Source organism: Toxorhynchites rutilus, chromosome 1, assembly GCF_029784135.1.
Source record: "Toxorhynchites rutilus septentrionalis strain SRP chromosome 1, ASM2978413v1, whole genome shotgun sequence".
NCBI classification, from domain to species: domain Eukaryota; kingdom Metazoa; phylum Arthropoda; class Insecta; order Diptera; family Culicidae; genus Toxorhynchites; species Toxorhynchites rutilus.
The window spans coordinates 20,810,697-20,834,038 of NC_073744.1; the positions used below are offsets into that span (position 1 = coordinate 20,810,697).

General features: G+C 37.1%; 2 protein-coding genes across 2 annotated transcripts in view; both read right to left on the reverse strand.

Moving 5' to 3' along the window:
* The window catches only part of LOC129763562 (uncharacterized), a 212,654-nt gene that overhangs the window by 157,119 nt on the left and 32,193 nt on the right, over window positions 1-23,342 (reverse strand). The gene's annotated exons all lie outside the window — the stretch shown is intronic.
* LOC129763563 (calexcitin-2-like) overlaps window positions 1-23,342 on the reverse strand; it is a 99,483-nt gene that overhangs the window by 19,825 nt on the left and 56,316 nt on the right. The window contains exons 2-4 of the mRNA XM_055762759.1: window positions 22,492-22,601; window positions 16,068-16,120; window positions 11,607-11,726 (exon numbers count right to left, since the gene is read on the reverse strand). Of these exons, the coding sequence (XP_055618734.1) occupies window positions 11,607-11,726; window positions 16,068-16,120; window positions 22,492-22,552 (234 nt within the window). The 5' untranslated portion in view covers window positions 22,553-22,601. The remainder of the gene's footprint in view (window positions 1-11,606; window positions 11,727-16,067; window positions 16,121-22,491; window positions 22,602-23,342) is intronic.

The window sequence follows — 23,342 nt, forward strand, 5'->3', positions numbered from 1 at the left end:
ACAATTTTCTACATAACATCGTTTGACCAGAATTTTGCAGGTATCTTAGTTTTTGAGATATAAATTTTTTTTTAAATTAAGAAACCTTTTTTGACTCTTTTCAAAAAGTAGTCTAATTCTTTTTTGAAGATTTTAAGTATGCAATGTTGCTTAAATGACTCATATCTTTACACCCACAACGTTTCACTGCTATTTGAGATGGTGCTGTCAACTCCTAAGATAAGTTGGCATGAAATTCGTTTATTGTAAATTGTTGGGAAATGTACAAATCATTGGTGCATAAATTTCGTAATATTAAACAATATTTCAATAACTTGTTGAAAAGTTCATTTTCATTGTCAGTTTCGAAACTTAATTGACGAGCTCTACAAACATTTTTCAAATCACTAATTCTGTTAAAATGACTCTCTAACCATTCTCTGTGCTTCTAAATAGAAAACGTCCCCTAGTTCCAACAGTTAAAAATCAGAAAAATGTAAATCACGAACGCTTTTTTCTGCTTTTATGTAATTCTTCAGAATCAGAACGGCTTTTTAAACCGGACACATTATTATTATAAAGGGTGTGTCACATCAAATTGCATCACGGAAAAAAACGCTGTAGAAATTCGCCCAGGAGACCGATCCTTTTGAAAATTTTAGACAGTAAAATAAAAACTATTAAACAACTTTTGGCATTTTCTTTTTATTCATACTTCGAGCCCAAGCCCGTATGCTCGCACCTTCCTCTTTACCCCGTCCATAAGGTTCTGTACAACGTCAGGTTGTAGTTTTTTTTGAACAGAAATCCATTTTCTCTTGAAGTCCGCCTCCGATTTGACAACTTTTGGGTTCTTCCGGAGGGCCTGCTTCATAATCGCCCAATATTTCTCTATTGAGCGAAGCTCCGGCACGTTGGGTGGGTTCATTTCCTTTGGCAAGAAGGTGACAACTTGGATAGTTTCTGCTTGCGAATCTCCTCCGGAATGCTGAATTTGTCCTCTGCGGAGAAAAACAACAGGCCCGGCAGCTGACGAAAGTCCGCTTTGACGTAGGTTTCGTTGTCCATTATCAGGCAATGCGGCTTCGTCAGCATTTCGGTGTACAGCTTCCGGGCTCGCGTCTTCCCCACCATGTTTTGCCTTTCATCGCGATTGGGAGCCTTCTGAACCTTGTATGTACGTAGGCCCTCCCGCTGCTTGGTCCGCTGGACGAATGAACTTGACAAATTCAGCTTATTGGCGACATCCCGGACCGAACTTCTCGGATCACGTCTAAACTGCTTAACTACGCGCTTGTGATCTTTTTCACTGACGGAGCATCCATTTTTGCCGTTCTTCACCTTCCGGTCGATGGTTAGGTTCTCGAAGTATCGTTTTAGTACTCTGCTGAGCGTGGATTGGACGATTCCCAGCATCTTACCGATGTCCCGATGTGATAACTCCGGATTCTCGAAATGAGTGCACAAGATTAATTCACGACGCTCTTTTTCGTTTGACGACATTTTTCCAAATTTACGAAAAATTGACAGTGAAGCATGGCCAACGTGATCTATACACTCTTATCTGATTATAAGCGATAGCTGAAGATATAATTCCTAAAAATTAAATTTCTACAGCGTTTTTTCCGTGATGCAATTTGATGTGACACACCCAAATCAGTTTGAGGCAACAGAGTCCGGAACAAAAAAAAAGTTCTATAACTCTGTCATTGTTGAAAATCGAACATATGCGTAGAAGGATTTTTTTCATCAAATATGATCTATCACTTCCTGAGAGAATCTGGATAAATTAATTTTTTTTCATGTGAGAAAGGTGTTTTCTGACTTTAAGGGAATGAATCAATTTGTTTTACTTTCAAGAAACGAAAATACATGCAAAAAAACCAAATAAAGAAAAAAAAGTATAGTGTAGTAAAAACAGTGATATTTGAAGATTTTGATTGAATTTTCACCAGGAAATGTTGATAACGATATTACAGCGAAACTCTATCACCTCTAGAGAAATTTTGGATTATTTTTTTTTATTTTTTCAGAAAGATGTTTTCGGACTTGATCAAAAATTAAATTCATCTTTTATATTGAAAAAACCAAAAATTAATGAATAAAATTTCAAAACCTAGCTCCGGATGAAATTGATCAATCTATTTTTTATGATTATCTATTGTGATATGCACAAAAATGTATAGAAAATCCCGATTTATGAATGGTTTGAGTACATTATTGCCTAACCAATTCGTTGATTGATTTTAAAAATAATTAAACTAATTTACACGGTTCCAAAAAAACTGATACAGCCACTCTTAAAAATTGCTTCTGACGAGGATCGTTTCACAACGGGTGGTAAAGAGTTCCAATTGACCACACCCCTAACGAACAAGGTGTGGTTATGCCTTTCCGTAAATCGATTCCAAAACTGATTAGCAGGTCATCCGAAGAACATTCGTGTTATGCTAATATGGCCCTAAATCCTTGGTCACCCTTGGATTAGCTAGTTTGACAAACCCAGAAGTTCGATATGTCGCATGACGAAATTCAGTTCTGGTCATTCGCGGTGCTTTTTTGTAAAATAGTTTTTTCTCACTTGTTCCAACAGTACTTACAAGTGTTTCAGTACTATTTTTACTCATCATATGTCGGCTATGAGTGAATTAATATGTTTAGCGTCTTTAAATATTGTTATGATTTGTTGAAAACATGTTTCTTTATCACAGTTAAAAATGGCAACGAAAATGCTATTCAGAAAAATATTAGTTTCCTCGCAAGTGATTCGTTGAGACCCAACGACAAAAAGAACCTTCAGGTGATTATTGAACATGTTAGATAAAAAAGATTAGAATTTAATTGTATAATACCCCTGAAAATTTATATGTGTTTTCAATGAAACTTTTGATCAGTTTCAACCCGGTGATCAGTTCACCCCCCGTGACGGTAGTTGATTTTATTCTCCTAAATACTGAAATGTCCGGATTCCGATGCATTACGATACACCAGTAAGGGAACGTTAAACTTGCCATTTGAGGGTTTAATTCACACAAAGTTTATAAAAATGTCAATCTCGCTGTATGCCAATTTCAACACACAGAATTAATTCCACAGCTCTGTGACGAGTTGAATGGAATCGTATGCAATCATCTGCATTTTATCGCAGATATGCAGTGTGCTGTATCGCTGCTCGAACCAAGCGCAGAACTGGCGGCCGACTTCTATCGTTATAGACGGACAGCAAATGCCAAGCCGAATAAAAGGATGAGATCCGGCGCATCATAGGATCAGTGCCAAAAAATCGACCCGTCCAGATTCACTGCATTGCGTCAATCATAAATTCATTAATTGTCCATAACGTCCATCAAACTTGCCATTAAGACATCGTCGGTACAGCCCGACCATAGTTATAAAATTTGTATGAAAATTGTCCATGAAAATAATCCTTCCACTCGTCACCCTGAACCTGCGGAGAAAACTGGCTCCATCCAGTGTGTCTTTGTGTTCTGCCTAACGATCTCTTCTCTGAATAGTATTGGATCAAATAGAACTCCCGCCATAATCCATTGCCCCGCTCGTAAACATTGCGCTGACATAAAGTGCCATAATGCATCTAATCCCAATCTTATCACGTCGCACCATTGGCGAGCTCATGGCAAACCAAGTCCATCCAATCTGCTTGTGTGCCGCACTGTAATTCGATCGTTCCCGGGGATATGACAATAAAACAAGATGGTACCAGGAACAACACGGAAGTATAATTTAACGACGTGTGAAACTCCGATCTGCGACGCGCGATGATTTTTAAGGTTGATCCCTCCATGAAGAATATGATCGTAATCGTAAATGAAACTAATGCCTGGGAGGCCATAAACCGTCCGTAAACTTTTCATGCCGGGAGGAAAGGTGAGTGTTGGCGGGTACACCTGTTGAACATTGGTGTGACGGTAGGTACTTGTTTGCGAGTTTTTTTCCTCACCGTTTGCTCCCAAATCAGTCACTCTTTCGGATGCTTCACACGCTTTGGAACAGCAAGTTCGAACCCGATAAACTTGGTGTTCTAGTTTGTGCAGAAAGCTAATCTAATCCTCCGTTCTTCCGAAGAAATCGACGCAAATCTTCGCTCATCAACGCGAACGCTTCCAGGCGAAGTGATAAAAAGTCAGTTAACGAGATTTAGTCCAATTTCGTGGGCCTTCTTCTCTTCCCCACCTATATATACACACATACAGCGAGGCGCATAAACACTCCTAGGACTCTTTTTCGATTATCCTGGGGAACGTCTCCGGTCTCCTTCCTCCAGCACAAAACAGATAGAAAAACTTCTGCTGCTGACGATGGTAATAATGATTTCGATTATAATGACGACGATGGCGAAGTCCTCCTGTCAGCAGCCAAGCCAAGCGATGACACACAAGTGTTTGCCAGTTTCGTTTGCACGACGATTCTCCGGTAACAGTTTTCATTACATTTTCACACGTGTTTTCCTTTCGGCAACCACTTCGGCAGATTGGTTGATGATTAATATAGGTTTGTTTGTTCAGAGGGGTTTTTTTCTACTGTCTTTTTATTGAAGCAGCCTTTCCGATTATGATCATGTTTCGATGATTAGCAGGTGAGACGTGGCGATTAAAGTTTGAGCGAGAGGATGTTGTTGGAGAATTGGAATTAATTTCTAACTAATGAAAACAGTTCACTTTTTTCGAGATAATTTGGCCAAACTTCTGGGCGTTACAGGCGACTAATTGTTCGAATGCTAGGCTGCGGTCTACCAACGTGGACTGTATCAAAAACTCATTAAAAATATCAATGTAGTCCTAGACGATAAAACGAAGTTTGAACCCTCCTGTACTCGCGCGCAAAATCATAACTCGTATTCTCGCGCATGATGTCACAGACTTTGCGTGTTTATGTAATTTTACTGTCGTGTATTTTCAGGCGTTATTGATAAATGCCAATAAAGTAAAAAAGATATCTATATATATATATATATATATATATATATATATATATATATATATATATATATATATATATATATATATATATATATATATATATATATATATATATATAAATGGAGTGATGTCTGTCTGTCTGTCTGATTCTTATAGACTCGGAAACTGCTGAACCGATCGACATGAAAATTGGTATGTAGGGGTTTTTGGGGCCGGGGAAGGTTTTCGTGATATTTTGATACCCCTCTTCCCTCTCTAAGGGGGGGCTGCCATACAAATGAAACACAAATTTCTGCATTACTCGGAAATTAACCAAGCAAACGAAACCAAAGTTGGCATGTGAAAGTTTTAGGGTGCAATAAATGTTTCTATGATGGTTAGATAGTCCTTTCCCCACTCAAAGGGGGGGCTGCCATACAAATGAAACACAAATTTCTGCATTACTCGAGAATTAATCAAGCAAAAGAAACCAAATTTGGCATGTAGAGGTTTTAGGATGCAATAAATATTTCTATGGTGATAAGATACTCCTTCCCCCTCTCTTAGAGGGGGCTGCCATACAAATGAAACACAATTTTTTGCATTACTCGGAAATTAATCAATCAAACGAAACCAAAGTTGGCATGTGAAAGTTTTAGGGTGCAATAAATGTTTCTATGATGGTTAGACAGTCCTTCCCCCACTCAAAGGGGAGGCTGCCATACAAATGAAACACAAATTTCTGCATTACTCGAGAATTAATCAAGCAAATTAAACCAAATTTGGCATGTGGAGGTTTTAGGATGCAATAAATGTTTCTATGGTGTTAAGATACTCCTTCCCCCTCTCTTAGAGGGGGCTGCCGTACAAATGAAACACAAATTTTTGCATTACCCGAGAATTAATCAAGCAAATTAAACCAAATTAGGCATATGGAAACTTTAGGGTGCAATGAATGTTTCTATGGTGGTTAGATACCCCTCCCCCCTCTCTTAGGGGTGGCTGCCATACAAATAAAACACAAATTTCTGCATTACTCGAGAATTAATCAAGTAAATTGGCGGGACGAAGTTTGCCGGGTCAGCTAGTAATTAAATAAAAGAACTCCAGACAATATATGCTTTCTTCAACTTCATTCAGTTTCAATTGTCATTTAATTGAGCCTCCTCAAAACAAAATTATTGATTCTCGGTCTGTGAGACCGTATGCTCATGTTTAGAAGAGTTATTGAAAGGGAAATCGTATGTCATACTAATAAATATTCCATTCTATAATCGATGACTAAATAGTTGATAAGTAATACTTAATTTTTTTTGTAAAGTCTCCACAATCAATATCGTTGATTTTTTAAGAAAATTATCATTTATGAACATACAAAGCATTTATTTTCCATAAAGATTCACCCAAGAAGTTTAAGAATTAGAGATGAAAAGGATATCCGGTAATCAATGATTTCTCATATACACAAGATAAATCATATTTTTTTCAAAATAAGGTTTTTATTAACTCATAACATTAATGCATTACCCCTTCTTTGCATATTTTTTTCTTCATTGGTGAAATAAATCACGGTCCAAACACGATCAACTTGAACTTGTTTTATTAAATAATTTTAAGCATTCAATGTTATGATGGAAATTTCCACCATTATGCAAAGAAGGGTTAACACTATTACTTTGATTGTAAATTTTTGAACCGACCGATTACGCTTTGCTTCGTACACCAGGCCGGTTTCAGAGAACAGTCTTTCACTGTCAACACTACTGCAAGGAACTGATTGATACACTCTAGCAAACTTTGCCAATTGGGGGCACTGCTTAGAGTTTGATAACCACCAAACCAAAGAAATATGATTGCGATCGATCCGAAATGTTTTCGCATAAAAGTCAATTTCGTTAGTAATGTTTTTTGCTTTTTTTTATTATGACACGAACAGTGAATATAGTAAAACAAGTAAGCAATTAAGCGAATAAAGTAGGCATGTTTTTTCAGATTTCACTCGCTGCTGTGGGGGAAGCAACAAAAATGTTTGCATACAATTCGGGCGTTAGCCTCCATAGCGATAATCTAAGGAATCTAAGATTCCCTGAATACCAGCAAATCCCGGCTAGGCCACTAACCCTTCAGAATCAGACGGCTCCAGAATGGTGTGAGGTAAGTAGTCTGCTTTTCGGATTGGGATTGCCTTCTTTATTTATAGTTATCATGGGGTTGGACTTCTTCCTTGTTAGGAGTTCCGGCGTCTTAGATGGTTTAAACTGGTTTAGGAAGAACTTAAACGTTGCTCAAGTCAAGTCAAAAATAGTATGCGTTGTTACTTCTGCTCTAAACGAATTGAACTTGTTCTTCCCTAATGCTTTCTTATGGAATGAACTGTTTCTGGATTTGAACTTGAAATTGAACTGAATCCCTAGCATTAACTGGCAAGAATCCCGAATATATATACTAGGGTGCCAAATAAAAATGGTCATGTAGAATTTCAAAAAGTTACCCCATAAAAAATGTTCACCACCTCGAAAAAACGCCACATGCAAAATTTCTGCTCAATCGGACTCACGAAAGAATGGCGCAAAGCGGTCAAAGTTCGAGTTTTTTGAAAATCGAATAATCACCCAAGGGGGAAGAAAAGGAAATCGGAGTTTTCAAGAAATATTTTTTGATGCCAAATGTCTTAAAATTGAAACGTCGAGATTTACTGTCATCTCGATAACAAAAAAAAATTGTAAAAAAACGACACTCTGGGTTTTAGTCGATTTTTCGGAACACGACGTATGGTATTGGGTGCCAATAAAAATAGTTATCTCGATTTTTCATCCGGAATTTGCTGTGAAATGTTGATTTGCACGATAATACACCCAATGCAAAATACTAGCTCAGTCGGACTTCATTTACTATTGTCGCAGACGTTAAAATTTTAGTTTTTTTGAAAACAGAAATATCGCCAGAAATCGGAGTTTTAAATTTTTTTTTGCGCCAAATGTCTTATAATTGCACGAAACGTACATATTTACTGTTATCACGAAAAAAAATTGTGAAAACAAAAAAAATTTTGGCAATCGAAAATTCGATTTTTAACAAAAATTTTTTTTTGATATAACTGTAAATGCTTATTTTGCAATTGAATAAGATTTTCAGCAAAGCCGTAAATGTTCAGTATAATGCATTGTTTTTTAATTCATGTGTAATATTTACATACTTTCTGTTCATCAAAAAGAAAAACCGGAAAAAGCTGAGACGATTCATTAATTGGGTAATTAGGTCTATCTGATGTTTTCTTCAAAAAGTTTATTTATATCTATTAAAACAATTTACTATTAAAATCCGTAAATTCAACTTATTCAATACTCTAAACAGAAAAGACCTAGAAAAATAATTTGTTAATTGAACTGAACTGAACTTCGAACGGGTTATAAGAGTTGTAGAAAGAATCCTGCACCATTAATTATTAATAGTTCCTTTTCTGTTTAGAGTATTTAATAAGTTGAATTTACGAATTTCTGAACTGCATCAAAAACTCAATTCAAAAGTAATTATCCTCAAAGTCCTACGTCAACATTTCGTCTTTACCTCTAGGCTCAGACCCTTCCACTTGTTAATCTTGAATGAAAATAATTGATTGGTTTTCTTTGCTTATTTTGATGCGACTGGTGCGTAAGCGCAAAAAAGTCACGTAAAAATTCAAAATCACGTATTTCAAGAGAATTGCGTAATTTTGTGTGAATCGCGTAAAAAAAATCGGATCCAGTGTACTTACTCTAACTCGACTAGTACTAACCCTATGCGGTCGTTTGTCTGCTCTCAGCCACCATAGTAAGGAAGCATGCTAAATACTTTGTTCAACGATATAATATACTTCACATTTTTTCTAAACGAGTTTTAATGTCTAGTGAACTTTTTCACGAATGTATGCGGAGTTTCTATAAATAATAAGTAACGATACTCGGTATAAACAAAATATCTTTAGTGTAGAAAGACAACAGGATCTCTTTTAAGGCAATAAATTCCGACCGCAAAAGGTTGAAATTATTTCAATATAACCGTAAAAATTTCAAAATTGTGAAAGAAAATCATTAACAGAAAAACAAATTTGCCCAATATTCCTTGCAGAAAACTTTATTAGGGAGTATGTTTTCTATACGGAAAATTTAATCATAGTTCATTATGAAAACATAAAGATGTGATCTACAAAGAACGGTTCGATGTAAATTTTCGTCTGCAGAAAATGAGGTTCTTATTGTTAACAAGTAATTGTTTTGGATATTTTTCGTTACGTGAGTATTTTATCATCACTTTCCTCCCTTTTTTTATCGAACCAGCGGTAATTTTTCTCGCTTTTACTCCAGAAATATTGATGGTAAGAAATGCTAATCAAGTCGGAAAGGACGAACGCTCCACCGATGGGAAAGACGAACATGTTGCTTTGAAAACAAACAAAAAATCTTTGACGAAAAATTCCCCCGACCAGAACGGGAATCGAACCCGAACGCTAACCACTCGGCCACGGTAGCACAAAATAAATCTCAATATTTGATTTTAAAAATTTATCATTCATCACTGTTGTTCTATTTATGACTTTATTTCTTGAAAGAAATCGGCATAATTCTTTCACATAGTTTTGAAATAATAATAAAAATACTTCATAAAAATTCGCATTCGCGGTCTTCAAAAGTGAAGTTTTCTCCAAAAATCTAGTTTCCATTGATTTTGGATACCCTATGCCGGATGTTTTCAACATTTTCAATTAGACATTTAACAAATTATTTGCCTGGAGAAAACATTGTTGAAATTGTTCCTAGTGACAATTTTAAAAAAAAAGCGGTAATTTAAAAAAAATTAGTTAGTGTCGAACAATTTGATGTGTTAATATAAAACAACTAACAATCTGAAAGAAAATATTTAAACGGAAACTCTAATGAAGAAACATCTACTCTTACAACTAATATGTTTTACTGAGACTAGCATAAACACCCTATAGAATGATCACGGCAAAAAGTGGAGGGATAATTCATTGCGTTTGAAGGTGTCACTAACCTAGACCAGCTGGCGAGCGCGGATTACTATTTGGCCACCCTGATCTAGTGATCTGATCAATAAAATCGAAAGAAACGAGAGAAACGAGAGAGTCGAGAGAATCGAGAAAATCGAGAGAATAGAGAGGATCGAGAGAATCGAGAGAAAAGTGATAACATATTATTTTCCAAAGGATTAAGCTTTCAATTCCTCACGATGTCAGTTCATTCTGATACAATATCTTATACTCAAACATCTCATAATATAAGCGTCACAACACATCACCGTATAGCTGTCGATAAAACCTCATTCTTCCGAAATACAATCACTTTCACCACAATTGAATGAAATACTTCTTTCTGGCTCAACCCCATTTCGCTTCACGACCCAATTCACAAAATATTCCAATCAAAATCTGTTGGCATTGATGCTGGGAAACTTCGAATGTCGAACCGATTGCCTCACCCCGATCCGCATGCCAGCCCCCTTTTTTGCTCTCACCCGACGCAAGAACTTTTCCCGGGTGCTGCTTATTCGGGCGAATGTCGAGATGAGAGGAAAAAAATTCAAGTTTGAAATGGGATTCTTCATGACGCGCGTTTTTCTTCTGTTTTCCGCCTGTCGAAAGTCACATATTTTCAACCGGATAAACGTACCGATAAAAAAAACCGACTCACGTGAGCGAAGACTTCCCATTCCAGCGCTAACAATGCACAGGAAAAACAAACAGTTTACGTACGGAAGCGCAAATTGGCAAATCATCGCACACTCAAAAGACAAAACCACAATCCCTGTGTGCCGCCATATGCTACCCCGTTTGCTTCCCGACCGGTGGTGGGGCGGAATCTAGCGCTCCAAATTTAATTCCCACCACCGAGAAGACCGCCATTTGTGGATGGAATGCTGCTTCTTCTTAGAAACCATCGCGCCTTGTGTTGGTTTACCGAAAGGAAGCGGCGATGGCCCCGGGTATTTTGGGGTTGGGTGCAAGAATTCTCAGGAAATATCCCTCTTTTGCTGAAATTGTTTGTGTGAAGAATGGGGGCGAACAACAATTGTTTGTGTGTGTACCTGTGTGAACGAGCGGAACCATGCCTACAAGCTGAGGGAAACAGACCACTGCTGATTCCGATGACGAATGGCGGTGCAAGCTTCTCGCCGTAAAATAAACACCATGTTCGTGGGTAAAACTTTGGCAGTAATTTTTGCCCGAGTAGCGTGAAACGTGTTATAAATTTAAACCTCCTGTGCCGCGTGAATACCGCGGAACGTGAGTTTTGGGTAAGTTTCGAGGGAATTCACTCTCTGTCATGACGTGAAGGAATGAATTTATTTCGAAAAGTTTCACTGTAATGAGTTACATATTTCGAAATAGCTCAAGTAGGTGCTTGAAAGTTAAAATTGCTGAATTTGTTGATCGCATAATTTCGTCCATCTGAAACCCTTCCAACGCTGCAATCAATCATACTAACCAATCAAAAATAATACTCAATCTGATCCTGACGAGGGTCAACCTTTTTCCGTTCCTCTCCCGGTTCGTTAACGAAATGGTTTGCCTGCGCGTTGTTGAATCAGGAATCCATTACCCAAAATGTTTTCCTAAGTAATTTGACTAAATATTGGCTTTCACCAAGGCACCGCAGTTGGTTTCTTTTTTGGTTTCTGATTTTAACACAATTCACGGGAAAAATAGCTTACCTGTCCATCGTTATCCTTGTCGGCCTTCGTTCGCAGACCGTCCCAGATTTTGAACATCGCATCGTGGGTTTCCTTGTACTTGGAGTGGCCCTCCGACCAGCCGCGCAGGTCACAGATTTTCTGTTGGGAATACAAATATTTGCAGTTGGAAAATATATAAATAGGAATATTTGTTAGTCTATACTATGTTAGTCCATATTGCAATTTCAACTTCAATTGCTTTAATGTTTTAATAGCACACAAGATTTAATCCCGGATTCAATATATCTTTTGATAAGATTAGGAGTACGATTCGAATCTCAATTCTCAATTAAGGAATCCATTTAAACTTCAAATTACACACTAACTATAATAGTTACAGAATTACAGTTTTGATTCCATGTTCCAAAATAAATTTTAATGTTTTTTTTTTTAAATTTATATTCCGTATTCAGATATTGTTAATTATCAGTTTTGGTATTGTACTGTAAATTTCAGAATTGCAAATTTTTCATTCGCCGTGAAAAGTCACCACAATTTCACAAAAAACGAATGCTAAAATTTACGACCAACCCATTGCTACTTTTTCACACGTTATATTATTCTGCCCTTTTCATTTGTATTTGCAATGTCCATCTCGACAAGAAGGTACAGGAAAAGATTGTGTTACATTTACCCAAACAAACGATACCCGAAAGACATTCACCCGAATGTAACAAATATCCGAATGCGACAGATACCCGAATGGAACATCTACCCGAAAGAACATTTACCCGAATGCAACTTTTTCGTGAATGTAATGTTCACCCGAATGCACTGTTTACAGTTGTCTTTAATTAGAATATTCACATCTGACGGCGGGTCGGAGGCCGTTAGATGAGGACATCGCCCCCATTACTTTGACCTCCGAATAAATTTCATCACGACAACATAAATTCGTAATGAAAATTGTGCGGTGCTGGCAATAACACGTAAGTACCATTTTTTTCTTACCATTTCATTTCACTCACATTCTGAAGACAATTATGCTTTATATTCTTCATGTTAAATTTACCAGCTTAATTTTCGAAAAAAATATTCCAAAGCCCGTGTTGATTTATACATGATCTCTTAGCCTTGAAGAGCAATACGGAAGGGAAAGAAGACGGCATGTTAATTGTGCCTACACTAATTTCTAAAAATAAAATCAGCAATGTCTCCCACATTATTCAACATAATTCAAATTTCCGCATGGCAATTTTTCAATTTACTACGTATTTTTGTTGCTCTCTCATGTTGTATTGATTAAATCTTATTGGCAAGAGTTTCTACAAAACACATAACCTGGTTTGTTGGAATATTTCCTTTTTTCATTCGGGTAAACGTTGCATTCGGGTTAATGTGGCATTCGGATATTTATCGCAATCGGTTAAATGTATATTCGTGTAAATGTTTCATTCGTGCATTTGTTACATTCTGGTGAATGTCATTCGGGTAAATGTGCTTCGGGTAAACGTGTTTCGGGTGAATGGTAAAGCGGTTTCGAATCTGAAATTTGGCAATGAAATAATTCATTAGATATTTATATGCGCTCCCGCTACAATAGATCTACAATAGATCAAACTAATGGTCGCAGTGGTTCCAGGCTCCTACAGAAGTGCAATATGTGATTCTAATTTCGATACTTCTTATTACGTGTATACAAAGTTCCAAAGTTCCAAAATGTAGGTCTCGAACATTCATTACTTTCGATTCTTGATTTTCGTTTTAGATTTTGCATAAAAATTACAGTTGGTTTCCAGATTCCAGTAATAAATTAGCATTCAAAGTACAATCCCACATTCGAGCTTGAAATCCTTATAATTATGTATATTTGGATGGTAACATTATTCTGACTAAAAAGTTAGTTTTTGAATAGATTTGCATTTCTCCACTAAATTTAGTTTTTTAAAATAAAGATAGAAAACCCGTTAGCTGCATACAAGGACTGTCTAATATTTAATTAGGGTTTGTGAAATAAGTGTACACTGAAAAAGCATTAACTGGACTGTAATCAATGGAGACGCACGGCTATTGGAGATATACGTGGTAGTAATATTTCAGAAAAAATCAATTAAACCATCATCTTCAAAACAATTCCTGGCAAGGGCATTCGTGAATCCTTCAGTGTCAATCAAAAATTGCTTTCAGAGTAGATAGTTACTAATCACTAGTAATCACAAATCACTCTACTAAATCCAGAAAATTTGCAGCCTTTCGTAATGTAATTTTCGTCAAAAAAAATTACAAAATGAAGTGTCCGAAATTTGAATTAAATCTGTCCGAAATTTGATTCTTATTCGCTTCATTTGAAAAGCATTTTATTCGATGATTTGTTTATGTTTTCAATCAAATAGGTACCAAAGTAAAAAAGCTTAAAAGCATATTGAACTAACTTATTGGAAATATCAACCAAATAATACCTGTACATAAAGCTTAGATCTGTTTTCTGCATCATATGCCTTAAGCGTCCGAAATATGATTCAGAACGGTAAGTGCAGGTCGACAAACAGCGAGAAGTTAGTTACGCACATAATTGAATAATAATTTCTTGAAGCGCATCAATTTTCAAAAAAATAAATTTGGAATATCGAACATTATAAGCTTTAAAATTAAGTTTTATAAAAATGAGTTTATTTTTGCACTCATGTAATTTTAAGACAGATGTACTAAAAGTTAGCTTTTGAGAAGCCTTTTTATTTGAAGTTTCTCTAACCTCTAACTTCTAAACTAATTGTGATCAAAATCACTGTTACAACTTCATGTATGTTCAAAATCACTGTTACAACTTCACTGTTACAACTTCATGTCAATCATTAATGAAGGAAGAAAAATGGTGATTCAGCCATAGTGGTTCTAAGATTTCTATGAAATATGGTAGTTTTGTTCTTTTTTGCAAAATATTGGACCCGTATTTTTTTATTTTTTCATTAGGGTGACCATTTCCATTTCAGGGTGGTCTGAAAAATCAACTTTTTCCACTTTTTCCCAAAATGACTTTCTTTCAAAATTCATAACTTTTGAACCATTGAACCGGTTTAGATTAGCAACATATCAAATTAAAGCCAATTGACTAGCCTTATCACTAGCTTATTAAAAAATAATGAACTTGCAAAAACGATGGATTTTATTTTCGTAATTATTGATTGTAACTGTTTTTTATTGTTTTCATGGCTTTGGACTAGAGGGCACTATATTTTTTCATATTTTTTCTTGAAAACTGAGGATTTTTTACATGACATATCTCGATATCTCGATATCGATGCTGTTTTTTCGTTTTTGAGATATGATTTGTTAAAGTTAACTGACGGTCCGAAAAATTATTTTTCCCCTTTTATACAAAAATAAATTTTTTCCAAAATTCGTAACTTTTGAACTACTGAACCGATACAGATGAATGACATATCAAATTGAAGCCGATTGAGCTAAAGTATCACACTTGCGATAACATTGGTTTCTGGTTGCATAGGTCTAGTCTAGTCACATAGTAATATTGAACGAAGACTAAGAATAAAACATGTCAAATTTGAAAAATCATATCTCAAAAACGAAAAAAAATAGCATCTTTGATATTGACATATGTTATGGAAAAATTCTCAGGTTTCCAGAAAAAATATAAAAAATATAGCGCCCTCTATCTTTAACCGAGAATACTATGAAAAACTAACTCAATCTATAATTACAAAAACTGAAATAAAAAAATCGCAAAAATGTAATTTTTCCAAATAAAACTAATAGTAAGCATAAGCTTCAATTTGATATGTCGGTCATCTGAATCGGTTCAGTAGTTTAAAAGTTATGAATTTTTATAGTGGGAAAAAGGAGGAAAAAATGTTGTTTCGAACCATCGGTTAACTTTGAAAAATGATATCTCAAAAACGAAAAAAATAGCATCTCTGATATCGAGATATGTTATGTAAAAAATCCTCAGCTGCCAAGAAAAATATAAAAAATATAGCGACCCTTAGTTCAAAGCCATGAAAAAATAAAAAACGACTACAGTCATTAATTACGAAAATGAAATCCATTTCTTTGCTAGTTCAATATTTTTTTTAATAAAGACTATCTTATTGGATTCAATTAGATATATCGATAAGCTCAGTAGTTCAAAAGTTATTAATTTTTAAAGAAAGTCATTTTTGGAAAAAAGTAGGAAAAAAAGGTTTTTCGGACCACCCTAAAATGAAAATGGGTTCCCTAATAAAAAAAATTAAAAATACGGGTCTAATATTTCGCAATAATGAAAAAAATTACCACTTTTCATAGAAATCTGAGAACCACTATATCGGTTTGGCATGGAATGATTGAATTTATGTTAACAAACAAACACAAACGTATTCAAATCAGAACTTTGGCTTCTCAAAATATTTGACGATATTGGAACGAAAAGAAAGAAGTTCAAAACTATTCCCTGATTCCCTGATGAATTGGTTTGAAAAGAGCAGAATTAGAATTCCATCTTACCTTAATTGCCAGCTCGAAGTCTTTGCGATCGATTTCTCCGCTCTGGTTGATATCTGTAAGAAAAAAAAGTCATAGAATTAGATTAATTTTGAACGTCATTCAATTTTAATCAATTTAGGAAAAGCAGTTTTTTTATCGAGTGGAAGTGAATAAAAAGAAAAAACATTCCAGTGAACCACAAATGGAAGCTTGAGGTTTGACGAACTACTCATTGTGGGAGTTTCGGGCTCGGTCTCGTACTCTATGCACGTCTTCAAACTTCTTACTTTAAATACAGAAATATGGCATGTAAATTATAACCAAAAAAGTGACATCAGTTATATTACTTGAAAACGGTAAAGTTCCATCGAAAACAACCACCGAAAGGTAAATCAGGTAATCATTGATGATCCGAGCGAATTCACTCTGTAACCAAATTATTCAAAGACGAGCCCTGACGGCTAGATGAAATATGGAGAATTTGTGAATGCTCACAAATACCAGGTTTGCGAGGTTTAGTTTCTCTTGTTTCATAAACTCGAAGTTCAGATCCAACACAATCTCGACGACCGGTGACTAGCTATAAATGGATGCTTCCCTCATATGAGGAATAGGGTGACATCAGATGTATGGAAAAATTATCATCGAATTTCAAAAACCTGCCATATACATTTTGTTCATTGGTCCAAAAAATGACCTTTGCAAAATTTCGGTTTTTGAAATTTGACATGAACATTATCGCAGAGTGCAATTTAGACTGTAGCGATGACAATGAATTTGAATTTGACGATTCTATTGACGAATACTGTCTAAAATAATAGAAAATGGAAAGTTTATGCTTTAACATGTTTGCCGTGTAATCAAATTCATGCCTGTAATCGATAGCAGAGACTATGATGCTGAACGCAACCAAATGTTTTTGCAGTTCCAACCTCACACCCCTTCTCTCACCAAGTTTTATAACAGAATGGCACACTTGGACTCACAAATGTTAATTGATTGAGAAATATTTCGAAATTGTTCAATCATAGTGAACCAAATCTTAAAAAATGCTTCATTTGGTTCAGTCAGAGAGAACCGTGTACGGCAGCCAAATAAGTGCATTTTTTGACATGATTCTTGATGTTTTTTACAATTATCATACGTCAAAGTATTGCCAGAGAGTAGCTAAAATTTCTGAGAACAATATTGAACGAAAAAATTAAATGCTTTGAAAATTGCAGAGCACTGAACTTCAAGTTCGTTTTTCTCGCAATCATAAAAATTTCACATGGTCCGGTCTGACTCATCAACTGTCTCTTTCGTTAATAACTCAGTTGCAAAAACGTTCCAATTTGAGTCTGCTATCCAAAAACCAAAAAGATGAGGCTATGACCTATCGTCCACAATGTCAAATACAGCTGAGAATGCGTTTGCAGCTTAGTTATGACCCAAAGAGAGGGTCAATGGAGAGGAAATCGATCATGTCACTTACATCCCTTTCCCTCTGAGTGCCACATACATAGATTCCACCACCACCATTATGTCTCATTTTTGCTACATAAAACACAACACAATGGTAGATAATTCATTCTACCTTAGAAAACGCATAGAAACAATCGATGCGTATATCATTCCGTTTAACCTCGGATTTGGAGCTGCGAGCACCGCAGTGTACGACATCTTTTACCCAAAAAAACACACTATCAACTCTTCGGAGTAATTTAGCTCTCGAACTTCTTATCCAGCCGAGCCGCTGTGTATGACATCATCATTAAGAGGGTATTCTAGTCTAGAGATTTGGAAAAACATTGAATTTTTTTCTTTAACATTAAACTTTCAAGAATATGCCCTTGGAAGGATATTTTTAAGTTCCCATAATTTATCGAGTTACAGCCATATTATTAATGCGATATCTAATCTAGTACGGATTTGACTCAAAACTGCAAACGTGTTTTTCTCGAAACTTGTTCACCGAACCGATTTATTCCAAATTTATATGAATACAATCTTTAAAAATATCTCTATCGCATGAACCAATAAAAAATATCACATAGTAAGCAGATGATCAACCATTGCGGTTTAAAGATCCCTCTCTTAGGCTTGAGCAAGGCAGTTGGCTGCTCGCAAGTTGGAGCAAGACAGTGTAACAGAAATCACAAATGGTATCAAATATCCCTTCAAAATTACTTAGAACTTTTTGAAAGGCAAATTACTTATAATGAATTTTTCCACATTCCTCGTCAGCACACGCTTGTAAGTTGGCAGTGCATGTGGAGTGAAGATGAGTTCTGTCGTTGGTTACACACGATTATCCCTAAGGTCTCGACGAGTGCATGGTTCAAGGGATTGAATGTAGGTCGTGATTTCATTCGCGTGATATCTCGGCTTATGTCCAATAACTACAACCTAAACGCGCATCTTTATCACATTGGGCTCGCAGCAAGCAATCTATGTGATTGTGGCGATGGCTACCATGACATCGAGCATGTTGTCTGGTCGCGTATCCGGTTCCATGCTGCCCGCTCTCAGCTCTCCAGAGCATTGAGGGCACAAGGCAGACAATCGTATATCCCCGTCCGGGATATCTTAGGTAACCGTGATCCTGATCTTCTGCTTCATCTATACCTGTTCCTCAGAAACGCCGATGTCAACGTTTAATGATGTTTCCTTCGTTGTGTCCCTGTTTCATATCCCTCCTATCCGATCTATAAACTTTTACTTAGTCGCGGCAATACATACACACACTCTTTACAGATACACGGGCCGAAGGTTGTGCAGTCCACTGATGATTCAACAAGAGCCAAAGGTTGTACCGCTCAAAACAACTCTGCACGAGCTGATGATTGCGCCGGCTAGTGATCATTCTATCCTGGATTCCTCGAGTCGAGAAAGACGCACCACGCTTGATACGGGGAGCAGACTAGGGGGGCGTTGCTAATTAACGGTCAGCTGCATCCCAATAGGAAGTATCCCATGTCGGGCACACGTACAGAGCACTGAAGACTGCAACATCCCAATTATGAGAACACTTGTAATACTAACCTCGAGCCAACCGCGAGTAATCGGTTACATATTACTAACATAGTTGTAAACAAACATTGTCGAAACATTGAACTCCCGGCCCTGTTAGGCTGACGCCATGTGAGCCTTAATAAAAATATATACAGGGTTTTCCAGCTTCAAATTCCGAAAGTAAATTGAAATAAAACACACTTAGTATTCTAATTTCGATGAATCTTTTATTTCAAATTAAAGTTTGGTTTATGCCATTATGTGTGAAATACAACATCATTCAAATGTCCACCTAGGGCTTCCTCGCACACCTTGATCCGGAACAGGTAATTTTCGATGACTTTTCGGCACATATGGGGCGGTATCTCGTATTCAAATGTTCAAGAGTTTGCGGAGAGTTGGCATAGACACGGTCTTTCGCATAACCCCACAAAAAAAAGTCTAGCGGGTTCAAATCGCATGATCTGGACGGCCAATTGGCATCACCAAAACGCGAAATTATGCGTCCCTCAAATTTCGTTCGCAATATGGCCATGTTCGGTCGTGTTGTGTGGCACGTGGCGCCGTCCTGCTGAAACCACATGTCATCCGTATCCATATCTTCAATTTGTGGCAAAAAAAATCGGTTGACATGCGGCCATAGCGCTCGCCATTCACAGTTACCGTCTCGCCGTCCTCATTTTCAAATAAATACGTATTTTGGTTAAAAAAAAAATCCCTTCAAAATTGTCTGAATAACGGCTCCCTTAAGGCCAAGAAAGGAGCAAACAAATGAAACTAGTCTTTTGGAAAATCATACCGTATACTTTCAAACAACCAATGATTGAAAGGATCAAGGATCAATTTTTCCATTTGAACATCATCACACATTTTTATGATTTTTCAAACAAGAGATCTAACACTGTTATGAAAAAAAATATTACTTCTTTTTATACATTTGCGTTTTCCTTGAAACACCAGCTCGAGCGAATCAACTGTGGATTATGTCTTTCGTCCGTAATAAACTCAACATGTTCAAGAAGTTTTTTTGGTAAACACCACCACCACAGAGCTTTAAGGCATGAATTTTCGAATTCGATGTTTATGGTGAAGTCGATAACAATTGACCAGGCTCAGCGTAATCGTACAGTTCACATTTCCCATCGTCAGTAACAGTCAAATCAACACAAAATCGTATGTTATTGTTATCTGAATCAGTTACTCGTAAATGATAAATCATCAAAAATTCTTTGTTTTCCAACCATTCTGTCATCTTATAACAGTACAGAAGCGACTTATTGGGTTACTTTTAATGATTCTATGAGCCTCTTTCAAGTTTTAGCCTCTTTGTCAAAGCATGGCCCGTTGGTTGTGGAATAGAAAACTCCCTCAAATTTGTCAAAGTTTGATGATGAAAAATGAAATCCAAAGTTGTATGACATCTTTTCTTCTGCAAAATACGGATGGGCCCCCATTAAAAAAGCGACATTAATAGTAATTGAACTCAAACCAGTAATAGCCCCTTAAAATACAATTGAATGGTAAACTCAGTGGTTCCAGGATGCCTCCCGAGGGTAACAAAACACCAAAACACTCATTGTGTCCCAAGAGATAAATTATCGTGGGAAAATTTTCAGACGAATGCTCACAGAACCTCACTAAACAATGGTCAGTCCAGAGTTTTAGCGTCAACTTGATTGTTACTCTAGGACTATATAATCTAGGAACAACAGGAACAAGTCTAGGTCAAGTTACAACAACAATAAACTTCAGTCAACAAGTAACAAACTTTTTTGATAACATAGAAACCATCATTCACCGGAGCCAATTGAGCAACTCCCAGTCCTGGCCGGAACGTGAGGAGCAAAACTTGATCGCAAAGTACGCAATCATCAAAAGCAATAAGCTTCCGTCCCATCGTTCAACTGGTTGCGTGGAGAAGATTCGCTTTCCGCACCGACAGGACCGACAGCTTTTCTCATTATGAAACTTTTGCTGGCCACGGAAGGCGGGAACAGACGGGTGTCCATCGTCGTGCTTTCCGAATAGGGTTTTTATTTTTTATTTTGTGTTTTCCATCTAAAGTTCTTACACCGACCGGTATGGAATCAAACCTGCTGTTGTTATGCTAAGCTGCTGTTAACAGGGAAAGTTCCAACTGACAACCGGTCCGTTTGATGTGACGAAGCCCTCTTACCGTTCCAGTCCAGTGAGGAGCGACTGCCTCAACCAGAAAGGACAGTCCGTCTAGTGTCATCGGAGAAAATTTGACTTTGATTGATTTCTGCTTCCACTGGAAGAAACCCTCCCTGGGCTCACTCTCTGTAACAAATGGGAAACAAAGTTAGCTAAGGCTGCTATACCCAAAAAGTATCCGTTTGTGGAAGTTCGGAATGGAATTTTTTTACAGAGGAAAAATTTCCGGCGATCCTTCCCAATTTCCTTGCCTTCTTTTTGTTGCCTTCCTTTCATCGCTGAGTAGCTGTCGTTTGATACACGTGCTGAAAAAAATATCGGTTCCTTGGGTAGGGGTCGAAGAATTTATGGAGTCTAAGTCAATGTCATTTGACGTTCGCTTTCCGACTAAAACCCAATTCGGACAATGACACATACATAACTTACGAATTTATTTATTCGATGGGCTCCACTGCGATAGCACTTTTTTCAATTTGCACTCAAATCTGCTTTGTTCAGCCCATGATTTGATGGGTTCAGTGCGATAATTTTTCATGGTTCCTTCGGATAAATCCTCCGGAATTTACGAATATAAATCAAGCAGTGATTGATAGTTCTGATCAGAGCGATACTCTTCACTTGCCTCGGGCGAGGAATTAATTACTCAAGTGCTTAAAATCGAATAAAATATATCCCCCCCGAAAAAGTCAATCAATCATTCCCGGTAAACCAATCCAACCATTCCAAAACCCAGCATTCAAATCGATCACTCCGACTACATCTTGTCTAGTACTTGTCTAATCGTTTGCTCCTGAGCGCATCAGTAACTACAGTTGTACACTCGTGGCACTAGAAAATAGAATCATCAATTTGCCGGACGGACAATCCATTTAACTGAAATACGTTTAGTTATCGTTGTACTGTCCTTTCCGCTCCCCTACCAGGACAGTACACACAGTCCAAGTCCAAGTCCCAAGTCACAGACAGTCCAAGCAGCAAGCAAGGGGTGTTTTGTGTATGCATTACGAGCGGAATTTGGCGAGATTCTATCGTTCTTGTTAAGGAAGTGCTTCACATAAGGAAACGGACGACGTAACGAAATAGCTCTGCTGAACAATCGGAATTAAAGAGAGATTGCTCTTAAGTGCCATAAGAACGGAAACCTGTTTTCTGCAGTCCAAGACTCTGCTTAACATTTCAACAGATACAGCTAGGGAAATTTATGGGCTCACTCCAGCACTAATCCTACCTTAATTCATTATAATTGTTATTAATATTGTAGATATATTCAACTTACCGAAAAACACGTGGAACACATACAGCAGCTTCTTCTTGCGGAATTCGGAAATTGCGGCCATTGTTTTTGTACCTTCGAAACTTCCTCTGCACCTTTGTCTGAATCGAGGACTGTAAAATGAACAGACAAAAACAACGAAATATCATCAGTTACGAACAGAAACGAAAATACAATGGAAAAGGGGTTGAGCAAAACGTATTTATCAATAATAATCCCGATCCGATGAGGATAGATATTTGTTTATCCTTTACCCTAAATAAGTCATCATATTTTCCCCCCCTAACTTGGGGGGGGGCGGTTACCCGTTCATCCCTTCTCTTCCCAGGGACGGTAACAAATCGGCTGGATAACGTTATCCATTTTTCGTGGGAAAACCGCCTGCCTTCGGGGGCGAAACGTATTCTTCCACTCACTTCTGTCGGCCATTTCTTCCAAAATGCCCTTTTCGGGCAGAGAAATATTGCCGAACGCCAGTTCTGTTCTGGAGGTTATTTATTTATTTTTAATATCATTCAGTACGGTTCCAGTTGGGAGCGTTTCCTTGTTCATCTACTAGTGCTCCTTCCCCCTCAGGGCGTCCTGTGAATGATCTACAGTCGCCCTGCTGTGGCAAAGGCTGAATGCGGATGCGACACTATGCAAAACATTCAAATCATCTGGCTGTTCTGGAATCGATGTCGTAAAGTGCAACCGAGGAATCGCTCTGTTCGGGTTCTCGATAGGACACGAAATACATTTATCGGCATCGCTTTTTTCTCTCTGTTCCGGAAATGGGATTAACGGATGAACAAATATTGCATCCTTCCATTGTTTCTGTCCGCACATTTCGCATGACACAGTCAAATCGAATG